Raw genomic sequence first — 13,337 nt, forward strand, 5'->3', positions numbered from 1 at the left:
AGGACTTAACCAATTGTGAGGAAGCTTTCCATTGTACACTAAAAATCGGGAAACCGAGCATTATTTCAACTTATTCTTATCATGCTAAATCATGCATCAATCTATTTTTGTGGGAAAATTTTGAAAATGATAGAGGCATTGTTTGTTGAGAAAAACCATTTGACCAAAAAGTTTGAATCAACTAACCTTGTGAGGAGTAATCCTTAGTTAAACCCCTTTGAGCTATTTTAGGATTCATTTGATTGATCATTGTAAAATCAATTGAAAATTTTGGAATAAATGAATCCTAATTTCTTTCGTATCAATTGAACCCTCAAACCGAGTTGTTTGCAAATTTTTCCTTTTGCTTATGCCTAAGTAGGGAGCATTATTGAATAAATTTGGTTGTGGAATCTAAAGTTAGGGAGAGTAAAGAAAAAAGAGTTGATTAGAAAATTGGGAAAGTGAGTTTTTATGAAAGGGAGAAAGTATGGAAAGAAACAAGAAAAAGAAATCACCCTTGAAACCATAGAGCAAAGAAAATGAAAAAAGAAAGCAAAGAAAATGCTCATGGTTGTGTGGTTGTGAAAAGAAAAAGAAAAAGATAGGGATCAAAGAAATGGAGATTGTGTAGAGTTGAATGTTTGGGAAGGCTCCCTTAAGATAGGCATTTTTGTTAAATTCTCTTAATCATATCCTTTCTTGTAACCTAAGCCACATTACAACCTTTGAAAGACCTCTTGATTCTCATTTTTCACATGATGTGGTATTTGTTGTGATAACCGCATGATTTGAGTTGTTGTTGATCTAATTGCTTGGATGAGTGAAAGTAACCCTTCATGTTATTCATCATTATTATGATGTGTGTGTAAGTTTGATTCAATTTTGACATATATGGCTTTGAATTCCTTGGAATGATTTTTGCACTCAACCATTTTTCTTTTTCATGTTTTGTCTAGAATTGAGATAGGTGGATTGAGAAATTTCCAAACATTTTTGAACCATTTGAATGTCCTTGGTAAATCCTTGCTTCGATCTTTTGTGTCATTGCTTTGGTTGTGAGGTTGGAAACTTTTGTTTAGGGACAAACAAAATGCTAAGTTGGGGAGAGTTGTTAGGGACCAATTAGTACTACTTTTTATATCATTTTATTGGTCCATTTTACCAAGTTTTGATGTAATTATCCACTTTTATTCCCACTATTTTGTATAAATGCAATTAGGTTTAATTTATTTTGTTTTAAATAGTTATTTCACATTTCTGTTAGTTTTGTAGAATTTTTGGATGAAAGAGCTTTTGGAATGCAACATCATAATTTGGAAGTTTTTGGATGAAGCTTGCAAAGCAAGGAAGCTGGGAAAGCTTCAGTTCGCGCCGCAAACCTCCTTCGCGCCGCGAAGACTGCGAATCCAGCAAGCTGATTTTGGGCCAAGGGTGTTGTTTTTCATGACCAGCTGTTTTGCCATTTTGGTGTCTGTCTTGGAATAACTTTTCTGTTTTGGATGAAAATGATCAATTAAGGAAATGTCAACTCTTTGAGGATAGGAGAACACATTATTCTAAGAATTCAATTGACATTCAATATATGATTCACACATTGAGACATTGAGATATTAAAAAAAAGAAGAGAGAAAAACAGAGTTTTTCTTCCATTAGCATTCTGTTTTGTAAAAATGATGATGAGGAGCTAAACTCCCTTTTGTCAAGATTGGAGGTAGTAGCTATTCTCATTTGTTTATGTATTCCATTTGAGTTTTATATATGATAAAGATTGTTGATGTATTGAATACTGTTTTTGCCCTAAGTTGAAAACCATATTTGAGTAGTTGTTGAAAGAGATTATTTGAGTCTTGACATAAAACAAATTTTCAAGTAGTGAATAAGTTGTAGAGATAGATTTATTCATTACTCTTCTTTGGTATCAAACATTAAAGATTGCTATATTGATAGTTAGGTGGAGAGATCGTCTAAGGATCAATATAGTGATTATCACAATATCATTTAGACATAAATGACTTTGAGAGGATACTTGAACATCATCAATAATCTTGAATCTATATAGTTATCATAAGGAATCATAAGCATTTAGAATAGTGAACTCCAATCTTGCCAAGCTTTTACATTTGATTAAAACCATTTTACTGTTTTAAGTGACATTTACTCACAAGATAATTTTCCAAACAAAACAATTTTGTTACTTCCTAAACTTATAACAATTTGGATTATAGAACGGCAGTAATAACAACCAATCTTTGTTGATGTGATATAAAAATATTTGCCGAAGATATACTTTTCAACAATGTTGCAGCCATCAAGATAACATCTTCAGATTCACTGCTACCATAATGAGAATTTTGAGCCACACCCTTCTCCTTATCATTGTTCTCGTTATATTAGGAGTCTCGAGCATAATGACCAAACTTCTGACAACAATAACATTAAATCTCCTTCATGTCAACCTTCTTCTTGACTTTCTGGTTTTGATTTGCACCATTCTTACTAGTTTCACCTTGGCTTCTTGAAGCCTTACCAGCATCACCATTGCCATTCAACCTTTTCTTCCATTTTTCTTTCACTTTGTTGTTGCTTGAGGAATTTTCTTTCATCTTTTTGAAGAACTTTGCTTGTAACCTATTCAGATGCCTTTTATGAATTTTTTTGCTCCAGCCCTATCTCACGTACCTCAGGAGATGCTTGCAATTCTTCAAGCTTCATCTCTGACAAGTCTTTAGGTTCTTCATCTGCCACCACAAGGTGATCAAACTTGATTGGAAGAGCCCTCAACACCTTCTCCACCTTCTGCAATTCAAAGGTCTTTTCTCCACATGACTTCATTTGATTTGTCAAAGCCACCATCTTTGAGAAGAACTCATCAGTGGTTTCATCATCTTTCATCTGCAAGTTTTCATATTGCTTCCTCAAAGATTGCAACTTCACTTTCTTTAACTTTTCATCTCCATCATATAGTTTCTTGAGAGTATCCTAAGCCTCATTGTCCGTTTGTTGCTCGATAATCCTCTCATAGATATTCGAATCCACATACTGATGGATCAAGAACAAACATTTTCCATCTTTCTTGCTTAATTCACGATGAGAAGTTCTTTGTGCCCCAGTAGCATTTGCCTATAATGCCAAGAAACCATCATTCACGATTTCAAGCACATCCAAAAATTTGGATATGACTTTCATCTATGCACAACATCTGTCATAATTTTCTCTCTTGTAGAGAAAAGAATTTTAGATGCTGGTTGATGTGGTGATAGGGTGGATAGAAGGAGCACACATGATCATTTATTCAAGTTTTAGAGATCATAAATCTCTCAATGTTCTAAAAAGCAATATGTCGTGCATTGTTAAGTTATAAAGTTAAACGTATAGTAGGATTATTAGCATATTGTTAAGCAAATTGGATGCAATTCCTCGAGACTTAGCTGAAGATCAATAGCAACAACATTGCAATCAAGTTGAGAATAAATAATAAATAAACCATTAATTTAGCAAAAGATCCAATTTTTCATTGAATTATTAAACATATTTAAATAAAGTTTTATTTTTTAGAGGCTAAATAAAAAAAGGAAAATTGATAATCGAGCATTGCAGTGTATCCTAAATCCTAAATCCTACTCCCTCCGTCCCACAATAAATGATCCATTTAGAGTAAAAGAATGTCTTAAAATGAATGACACATTTCAATTTTCAATACATTTTTTCCAATTCTATCCTTTAATTAATATTACTTTTATGATTCCCAATATAAATAGTTTAATAAAAATATCATTATTATTTTTTTTGTTAGAACAGCAGAAGCAGCTGACAGATTTGTGTTACCAAAACTATAAAAAGATCAATTTCTAAAACTAAGAAACTATAATCGTAAACTTTTGCTATTTTGAATTAAGAAAGAGTGCCAATTGTAACTCAAACTTGTCAATTACTTAGTAATTATGGTCGTAACTTTGATATTATAGAGAAGTTTGAATTATATTATCCTTCTCTCCTATATTAAAATATACATTAAAATGTGAATATATAAAAAAAAGTTATACTCCCCTCTCATATAACATGTTTGAATTTCACTATGACTCCTTAAAAATTAAATATGTATTATATTTTAATCCATTCAAATATAAATATATACTTTTCTAATAATTTACTTTAAGTCACTATCTTTTATAAATAAAAAATTCGGGCCACCATTTAAAAACTACTTTTCTTTTCTTTATTACTTATAATATCAACGATAACTAATATTTTATTGTAAAATGATAATAATTAAATTTGAATATATTATTATTATTATTATCATTTTATTTATTAATTTATGATTTTTAATATGAAATTTAATTTTAATTAATTTATTTTAACAATTTAATTTGTATGATATTTTTATTTTTGATGAAATTCAATACTTTTATTTTATCTTGCAGTATTTCCTAGTTTATAAAAATGATATGAGTTAAAATTTAATTATATTAAAATATACTAAAATATTTAACTAGTAAGAAAAATGTAGATTTTATAGTTTAAAAAATGGATAATTTTAATTTAGTTATAATTGAGAAGTTAATAATATAATTTTCTTAAAAATTATTTTTGAATAAGAGGATAGAAGAATATGTATTATATAAAATAAAATGATAATATAGTGAAAAATCTCTCTAAAAAACAAAAGTATAAATTTTTTTAATTTTTTTTACTCATAACTATATTAACAAAAATATATGATAGCTATAGATTAGAATATTCATAAAACAAGATAATTTATTCATATAATAATTTGTCATTTAAAAATTAAAAAAAAATACATAATTTTCCCCCAAATAAATTGTAACAATAAATAGATTACTTCAAAAATCAAGAAAGAGTTATAAAAGAAAAATATAATAATTTTTTTATTAAATTAATTTTATTAATCATTACTTGATTACCATTATCATAAAATGAAAAATAATAATATAATATAAAATATAATTAAAATAATCATTAATAATATATTAAAAACAAACAAATAATAATAATCTCTGTCTGTCCATAATAAGTGACTTAATGGACCATTTCACAAAAATATACAAAATTAAAAAAAAAAGAATAAATGAAAGAGAAAGAATAATATTTTTATTAAAATATTTTTTATCAAATATTGAAAATAACAAAAATAATATTAATTAAATAATAGAGTTAAAATTACAATTTGAAAATTAAAATAAATTATTTATTTTAAAATATCTTTTATTATAAATAGATCATTCATCTCGTAACACTTTTTATTACAAGTGAATCATTCAATTTAATGTGGAACATTTATTTTAGAATACTTTCTATTGCAAATGGATTGGGAAGTTGGGAGTAGTTAGTATTATAGAACTTTTGTTGTTATATAATAAGTGAAATTATAATTATAATCATATAGCCAAGTTAAAAGAATTGAATTTGAATGAGTAAGTTCTAGAAAATGGATTAGGGACCCACCAAAAAGTGTAACCAGGAATAGAAGAGAAGAGAATAGAAGAGAAAGGGTGCATGGACAAGAAGAACGTGATTCTGTGTTTTCTGGAAACACAACAACAACACCATTCATCATCGTATCAGGCTCTTCTTCTAACTAACTCTCTGTAAGCTAATCATTCATTCAGCTTAATCAACCAAACATTTTCGTTGCTTTCAACTTAAGTTTGATTTTGAATTTCCATTTTACTGTGCTATCTTTTTCATTTTCATGCATAAATTCAGTAGCTTTTGTAACAATCTTTATCTTTATCACTTTCTATAATCAATGTTTTGCAAGGTAACTTATCATCTATGAAACATGGACACCGAAAATACGACACCGACATGACACGTTGATACCTGTAATAATTTAAAATAAAAAAGTAAATTAAATGTAATCCTAAGGGTCAGTGTTGGTTTTAAACATGACAATGACACGGGCACGCTTTTTTTCTCCAGATATACCGTCACGCATTACCATCATTGAGAAATTGGTGATATTCTTGATTTTCCTTATTTTTTAGTGAGAGTCATGGGATGGTATAGAGCTGCTTCTGGCATAGTGAAGCATTCAATTAGGAGAAACCTCCATCGAGGCGGATTGTGGTGTTATGCGACAAGGAACATAGTCCTTTCATCAACAAGTAGAAACTTTCATACAACAGTTTTCAAATCCAAAGCACAAGCTGCACCTGTACCTCGCGCCGTGCCCTTTTCTAGGTTAACCGACAATTTCATAGATGGCACGAGCAGTGTCTATTTGGAGGAGCTTCAAAGAGCTTGGGAGGCTGATCCAAACAGTGTAGACGAGTCTTGGGACAATTTCTTCAGGAACTTTGTAGGTCAGGCTTCTACTTTCACCGGAATTTCTGGCCAAACGATTCAGGAGAGTATGCGATTGCTGTTACTGGTGAGAGCATACCAGGTTAATGGCCACATGAAAGCCAAGCTAGATCCTTTGGGTTTGGAAGAACGTAAAATCCCCGATGAGTTAGATCCCGCCCTTTATGGGTTCTCCGAGGCTGATCTTGATCGAGAATTCTTTTTAGGGGTGTGGAATATGTCTGGATTTTTGTCTGAGAATCGTCCGGTGCAAACCCTTAGGTCCATTTTGACACGGCTCGAGCAAGCTTATTGCGGAAGCATTGGGTATGAGTACATGCATATACCGGATCGTGACAAATGTAATTGGCTTAGGGAGAAGATTGAAACCCATGCAGCCATGCAATTTAGTCGGGAGCGTCGTGAGGTTATTTTTGATAGGCTTGCTTGGAGTACACTTTTCGAAAACTTCTTGTCCACCAAGTGGACATCAGCCAAGAGGTTTGGGCTTGAAGGGGGAGAGACTCTTATTCCTGGAATGAAAGAAATGTTTGACCGAGCATCCGCTCTTGGGGTCGAGAACATAGTTATGGGAATGGCACATAGAGGAAGATTGAATGTTCTGGGTAACGTAGTTCGGAAGCCACTTCGTCAAATATTTTGCGAGTTTAGTGGTGGTGGTTTACCCGTGGATGAAGCTGGCCTCTACACAGGAACAGGTGATGTTAAATATCACTTGGGAACTTCTTATGATCGGCCGACCAGGGGTGGGAGGAGACTACATTTGTCTTTGGTGGCAAATCCTAGTCACTTAGAAGCTGTTAATCCACTCGTTATTGGAAAAACTCGAGCAAAGCAGTATTACTCAAATGACGCCAAAAGAATGAAAAACATGGGTGTTTTGATTCACGGAGACGGTAGTTTTGCTGGACAAGGTGTAGTCTATGAAACCCTTCATCTTAGCGCTCTTCCGAATTATACTACAGGTGGAACTATACACATCGTGTTCAACAATCAAGTTGCATTTACAACTGATCCAAAATCAGGAAGATCTTCACAATATTCCACTGATGTTGCCAAAGCATTAAATGCTCCAATCTTTCATGTGAATGGTGATGACGTGGAAGCAGTTATTCATGTGTGTGAACTTGCTGCGGAATGGCGTCAGACTTTCCATTCAGACGTGGTTGTTGATTTAGTATGTTATCGTCGCTTTGGCCACAATGAGATTGATGAACCTTCTTTCACGCAGCCTAAAATGTATAAGGTTGTCTCTTTTGTTTATTATTGTCTTATTCTTATTCTATTCATATTGCTTTTGATAAGTTACTTATATTTTCAACTCTCGGGATCATGTATAGGTCATCCGAAACCATCCATCAGCACTTGAGATTTATCAGAAGAAACTTTTGGAATTAGGAGATTTAACTAAAGAAGACATTGATAAGATACACAAGAAGGTCACATCAATTCTAAATGACGAGTTTTTGGCCAGCAAAGATTATGTTCCGAAAAGGAGAGACTGGCTTTCGGCGTATTGGTCTGGTTTCAAGTCACCTGAACAACTTTCACGTATTCGGAACACTGGGTATATTAAATTATTGTTAATGTTGATTGAGTCTTTCGGATTTTGGTAGAGCAGTTGAAATAAATCTATGATCAATCTTTGTAGGGTGAAACCGGAGATTTTGAAAAATGTTGGGAAAGCAATCACAGCCTTACCCGAAAATTTTACTCCTCATAAAGCAGTGAAGAGGATTTACGAACAACGTGCCCAAATGATCAAAACAGGAGAAGATATTGACTGGGGTTTTGCAGAGGCACTTGCTTTCGCAACATTGATAGTGGAAGGCAACCATGTTCGTTTAAGCGGCCAAGACGTTGAAAGAGGAACGTTTAGTCACCGTCATGCGGTACTTCATGATCAAGCAACTTGGGAGAAATATTGTCCCCTTGACCATGTCATAATGAACCAAAATGAAGAGATGTTCACTGTTAGCAATAGGTAATTTTCTTCAACATTTGAAACATGAATACACAACCTAGTAACAATTTGATATGCTATGCAGCTCACTTTCTGAGTTAGGCGTTCTTGGATTTGAATTGGGTTACTCAATGGAAAATCCTAATTCGTTGGTGATCTGGGAGGCGCAATTTGGCGATTTTGCCAACGGTGCTCAAGTCATATTTGACAATTTCTTGAGTTGTGGCGAGTCCAAGTGGCTCCGTCAGGCCGGTCTTGTTGTGTTACTTCCACACGGTTATGATGGCCAAGGCCCAGAACATTCAAGTGCGAGATTGGAGCGCTTTCTTCAGGTGCTATACTATAAATCTAAGTTCTGATTTCCTCGAACTTCTTTAAAGCATTTATTCTTTCTACGTGCATATTTCAATGTTACACGTTGTAGTAATCAAATGGCACGCGTCTGTTGCTTTCTTTGCAGATGGCTGATGATCATCCTTATGTTATTCCTGAGATGGATCCTACTCATCGAAAACAAATTCAAGAATGTAATTGGCAGATTGTGAATGTTACAACTCCAGCAAATTTTTTCCATGTTTTACGACGGCAGGTTTGTAATTAGTATAACAATCGATTAACGTTAGCTTTGTCACTTGAAGTTTTATTGTCGAATTTTCTCATTCTTGTTTTTTGTTTTGTCGCAGATACATAGAGGATTCCGTAAACCTCTCATTGTAATGTCCCCTAAGAATCTGCTTCGCAGTAAGGTTTGCAGATCAAATTTATCTGAGTTTGATGATGTCCAAGGACATCCAGGTTTTGACAAACAAGGAACCAGATTTAAACGCCTCATAAAAGACCAAAACAACCACGCAAATGTCGAGGAGGGTATCAGACGTCTAATACTATGTTCTGGGAAGGTTTACTACGAACTTGATGATCAACAAACGAAGGTAGATGCCAAAGATGTTGCAATATGTAGGGTGGAACAGCTTTGTCCTTTCCCTTATGACCTTGTCCAACGAGAACTCAAACGATACCCGAGTATGTCTGTTCAAACTGTTCTTAAGCATCATTGAATTTTTTATGACTGAATATTAATGATGTTAAGTCTTCTGTGCTAAATATTTTACTTTGTTTTGTGTGTGGTAGACGCGGAAGTTGTTTGGTGTCAAGAAGAACCAATGAACATGGGTGGATACAGTTATGTTTTACCGCGACTTATAACTTCGATGAAGTCATTAGGTAGGGGAGGTTATGATGATATCAAATATGTCGGCCGGGCTCCGTCTGCAGCCACGGCTACTGGTTTCCTCAAGGTTCACCATAAGGAGCAGACTGAGGTAGTTGAAAAAGCCCTTCAAAGTGAACCAATCAACTTCCCTTACTAAGGTTCTGTGCAGACTGAGCTATTTTGGAGTACAATGATACATGCATATAGTTCTATACAACATGGCTCCTTTCACATTAAACAGCATCTAGTCAAGTCAAAACAAAAGCAAGTTCAATGAATACACCAAATTATGGATCATATTAATATCTAAAAAAATTCATATTTGCTTACGTCATACCAAATCAACAACTCACAAGTTTAGTGTGTAACCATTTGTTGACACATTATACATTTCTACATATTGTCAACAACAAAAGCACCATTTCAAAGTTAAACCTTAATTTTTATATATAGAGTCTCATCTAAATATTTAACTTTTTGAAAACAAAATTGATCTAACAAATTTTTCAAGTGAATAAAACTCTCTGGTATTTTACAACCAAACCCATTGTGGCTCAAGTTAAGTTTGGAAAGCGTTCGGCGACACACCCTTTAAACTTATTATCACCGAGATCAAGAATCTTCCGTTTCTTCAGCATTCGTCGGAGAGATTGTTTCTAGAAAAAGTAAGGTCTAGTAAGGTCTATCAGGTTATCAAAATTGCTAATAAAAGAATTTTAGACCGTTAATTAATCTGAAATATTGGATGTTACAAAAAAATTTGATTTTTATTTTAATCACGTATAAAAAAAGTACAAATGGGTGATGGTAATTAATTAATCCTTTTATATTGTACGTGCATATTAATTAATCTCTTAAAAAATATATTTAATCAAACTAAAATGATTTAAATAATTTTTTTATAAAAATGATTTAATCAATTAATAAAAAATTAAAATAAAATTATTAAATTTAAAACTAATTATCAAACTAAAAATCGGTTATTAAATCAAAAATCAATTATAAAATTTGATTATAAATATAATTGATTTATAATCGAATTTTAATAGATAAATCTGATTTTGACAATTAATTTTAGAATCCAATTATAATTACTCATAGATAAACACATAGCAAGTGTTTATATAGAGAGTATATGAAATGCTAGTAAGAGAGGGTGTACTTTTAAAAATAATAAAAACAATTTCTTAAACTTTTATTATTTTCCAAATGAAATACCAGCTCAGTCCAACACACACTTGAACCTCATCTTCAGCGGCTGCTATCTAAAAGCCCTTTTACTATTACCAAATATTTGATTGGCAACTTAATTAATCATATCCAAATTCAACCTTCAAAGTTAATTTTAAAACATAATAAATAGTTAGTAACCACTACCTTGAATTAAGTAAATAAATAAATAAATCATCAATTAGCCTATAGTTATAACAATCATGCATTGCTTACAATACTATGAATGATACATAGATGTATCTAATTCAATACAATTAGCCTTTCACACCAAACAGCAACTAGTCTAGTCAACACATACACCAAATTATGGATCATATTATATCTAAATAATTTCGTATTTGCTTGCGTCAGACCAAATCACAAGTTTAGTGTGAAACTATTTGTTCACACATATTACACACTCCTACATGTTGTCAACAATAAAACCACCTTTTATTATAAATATGTCATATCCTCAATTTCATAACTCTCATACACTTCCAATATTATACACACCTTTCAAATTTCTTGTTCAATATTTTCATTACTAGTCATGAAGAGAGAAAGAGAAAGTGATCATGATAATACTAATACCATAACCATGGCTAAGTATTTGATGTATCTTTCTGGTGGAGGCCAACAATTTGATCAAGTGAGTTACTCTTCGAATTTCAACAACCGTGTGTTCGAGTGCAAGACATGTAATCGACAGTTTTCGTCGTTTCAAGCGTTGGGAGGACACCGTGCGAGTCACAAGAAATCGAGGTTGATGGAGATGAACAGCGTCGGCGATGGTGGAATATGTACAACAACAACAAAAGCTAAAACACATGAATGTTCAATTTGTGGGTTGGAGTTTTCAATAGGTCAAGCTTTGGGTGGTCACATGAGAAGACACAGAAGAGTTTTGAATAATACAAATGGAAATAAGCATACTTTTATCAGTAATACTGCAACCACTAGTAGTAATAGTGGTTCCAGTACCGTTGATAATAGTACTAATATCAATTTAGCGAAGTGGAACAAGGTGAACATCAAAAGATTTTTGTCTCTGGATTTGAATTTAACACCTTTAGAGAATGATTTGAAGATTTTGAAGATTGGACGATCAACTCCTAATTTAGTGGACTGTTTCAATTTAGTGGACAATCAACTCCTAATTTAGGTGGATGATTACTTTTTGTTCCATTTTGTATTTTACTTTAATGTATGTAAGTAAATTGTTATGTTCTTAGGTTCATGTAGTTATACTTAATTGGTAAAAAAAAATATGTAAAATTTTCTGAGTATTTCTAAAAAAAATTCTTAGTTCAAGTAAATGGAAAATACACGTTTATTCTTCAGGTAAAGAGTCATCAATGACTTAATCTATCCTCCAATTTGAAATCATTAATAGATGATTTTTAATATTATCTTTTTCTTAGTCATACAATCTAGAAGTTGTCCAGAGAGTTAGAATTCGTGAGAATATAGATAATACTACAAGTTGTTGGAGGCTGAAAGACGTTATGATATATATCTAGAACTAGAAAAATAAGTTATTTGAATCTAAAACGTGGAAAAGTGATTTTACATTGAATATGATATTAGAAATTCGAAAGTCTCACATGCATGTAAAGTCTATTAATAGTATTATTAGTATACTTCACTGTCATCATCGTAGGAGCTTCTTTCACAATAGCAGTTTCCTTTATTTTGTTTAGTCAAGTCACGTTAAAGACTTTGCATCACCGCCACAATTTTAGTCCTGTCATTAAGAAAGGTTTAAGAGTAAACAAAAATAGATCAATTTGCACATGGTCTTTTACCAAAATAGATCTTTTTAAGAAAATTCCTCCTTTTCTGTTTCAGAGTAGACAAAGGTCCAACAACGTAAATGTTCAATCATCAATCTAAACTCCTAAAGTATTAAGACACTGTTAAAATTTAAAACTATAAAATTGGTAATAATAGAAAAAATCAGAGTAGAAAGAGAGAGGAGTTGAGAGAGATAATTGAGAGCGGAAAAGTATATCATTCATTAACTATTCATGAGGTTGTCTCAAAAGGTAATAGGTATGATACAATCTATATAAACAAATAATAGAAAAAAACTTGGATATATAATCTATTATAGATGTAATAAAATTAATTACATTCAGTGGTACACGATGTTATTTTTGTTTTTCAACTGCATAAGTGATTATTGTTTGTGCACAAAGTGAAGAAGATGAAGATGCAAGAAGAGAAAGTAGAGAGAATAACAATCTTTCACTACTCTCTTAAAACGATTACAATAAAATGGTTGCATACACACTTTTGTACACAAACTGCGCTTTCAACTATTAACAATTACACTAGTTTATATAAACAAACAATAATGTCATGTAGACAACATACTAAAATATTAAATTATCTTTCAACACAATCCCTTAATTCAGGATTGAACTAATCGAAACTAATAAACCCAAATTACATCCCTCAAGTGGAGAAATTGATCAGTATTGATCGCTTTCGTCAGAACATCTACCAGTTGCTTCTGAGTACTACAATGGATAACTTTTATCACTCCATTATGAACTTGACTTCTCAGAAAATGATACTTAGTCTTAATATGCTTGCTTCTTCCATGCAACACTGAGTTCTTGGCAAGATTGATTG

General features: G+C 32.2%; 2 protein-coding genes across 3 annotated transcripts; both read left to right on the forward strand.

The window, feature by feature from the left end:
* The first annotated feature begins 5,454 nt into the window (after positions 1-5,454).
* On the forward strand, positions 5,455-9,782 carry LOC127098084 (uncharacterized). 2 transcript variants are annotated; one of them, XM_051036584.1, is made up of 8 exons: positions 5,455-5,591; positions 5,926-7,555; positions 7,650-7,876; positions 7,961-8,293; positions 8,358-8,604; positions 8,733-8,861; positions 8,956-9,295; positions 9,404-9,782. In XM_051036584.1, exons 2-8 carry the CDS (start codon positions 5,999-6,001, stop codon positions 9,640-9,642), a joined length of 3,072 nt encoding a protein of 1,023 aa, XP_050892541.1. In that variant the 5' UTR covers positions 5,455-5,591; positions 5,926-5,998; the 3' UTR covers positions 9,643-9,782. The 2 variants fall into 2 exon arrangements, with proteins under 2 accessions (XP_050892541.1, XP_050892542.1); XM_051036585.1 differs by having other exon boundaries at positions 5,991-7,555.
* A 1,375-nt stretch (positions 9,783-11,157) lies between these two features.
* Positions 11,158-12,040, forward strand: LOC127098085 (zinc finger protein ZAT11). The gene has a single exon (XM_051036586.1). The coding sequence runs from the start codon at positions 11,251-11,253 to the stop codon at positions 11,860-11,862; it is 612 nt and encodes a 203-aa protein (XP_050892543.1). The 5' UTR covers positions 11,158-11,250; the 3' UTR covers positions 11,863-12,040.
* The last annotated feature ends 1,297 nt before the right edge of the window (positions 12,041-13,337 follow it).

This window comes from Lathyrus oleraceus, chromosome 6 (genome assembly GCF_024323335.1).
Source record: "Lathyrus oleraceus cultivar Zhongwan6 chromosome 6, CAAS_Psat_ZW6_1.0, whole genome shotgun sequence".
Lineage (NCBI taxonomy): Eukaryota > Viridiplantae > Streptophyta > Magnoliopsida > Fabales > Fabaceae > Lathyrus > Lathyrus oleraceus.

Bases quoted from the DNA above. Each gene is read 5' to 3' on its own strand.
- LOC127098084 (XM_051036584.1), top strand. From the start codon at position 5,999: ATGGGATGGTATAGAGCTGCTTCTGGCATAGTGAAGCATTCAATTAGG. The intron at 7,556-7,649 runs GTTGTCTCTTTT...GATCATGTATAG, and splicing joins CGCAGCCTAAAATGTATAAG to GTCATCCGAAACCATCCATC. The intron at 8,862-8,955 runs GTTTGTAATTAG...GTTTTGTCGCAG, and splicing joins TCCATGTTTTACGACGGCAG to ATACATAGAGGATTCCGTAA.
- LOC127098085 (XM_051036586.1), top strand. From the start codon at position 11,251: ATGAAGAGAGAAAGAGAAAGTGATCATGATAATACTAATACCATAACC.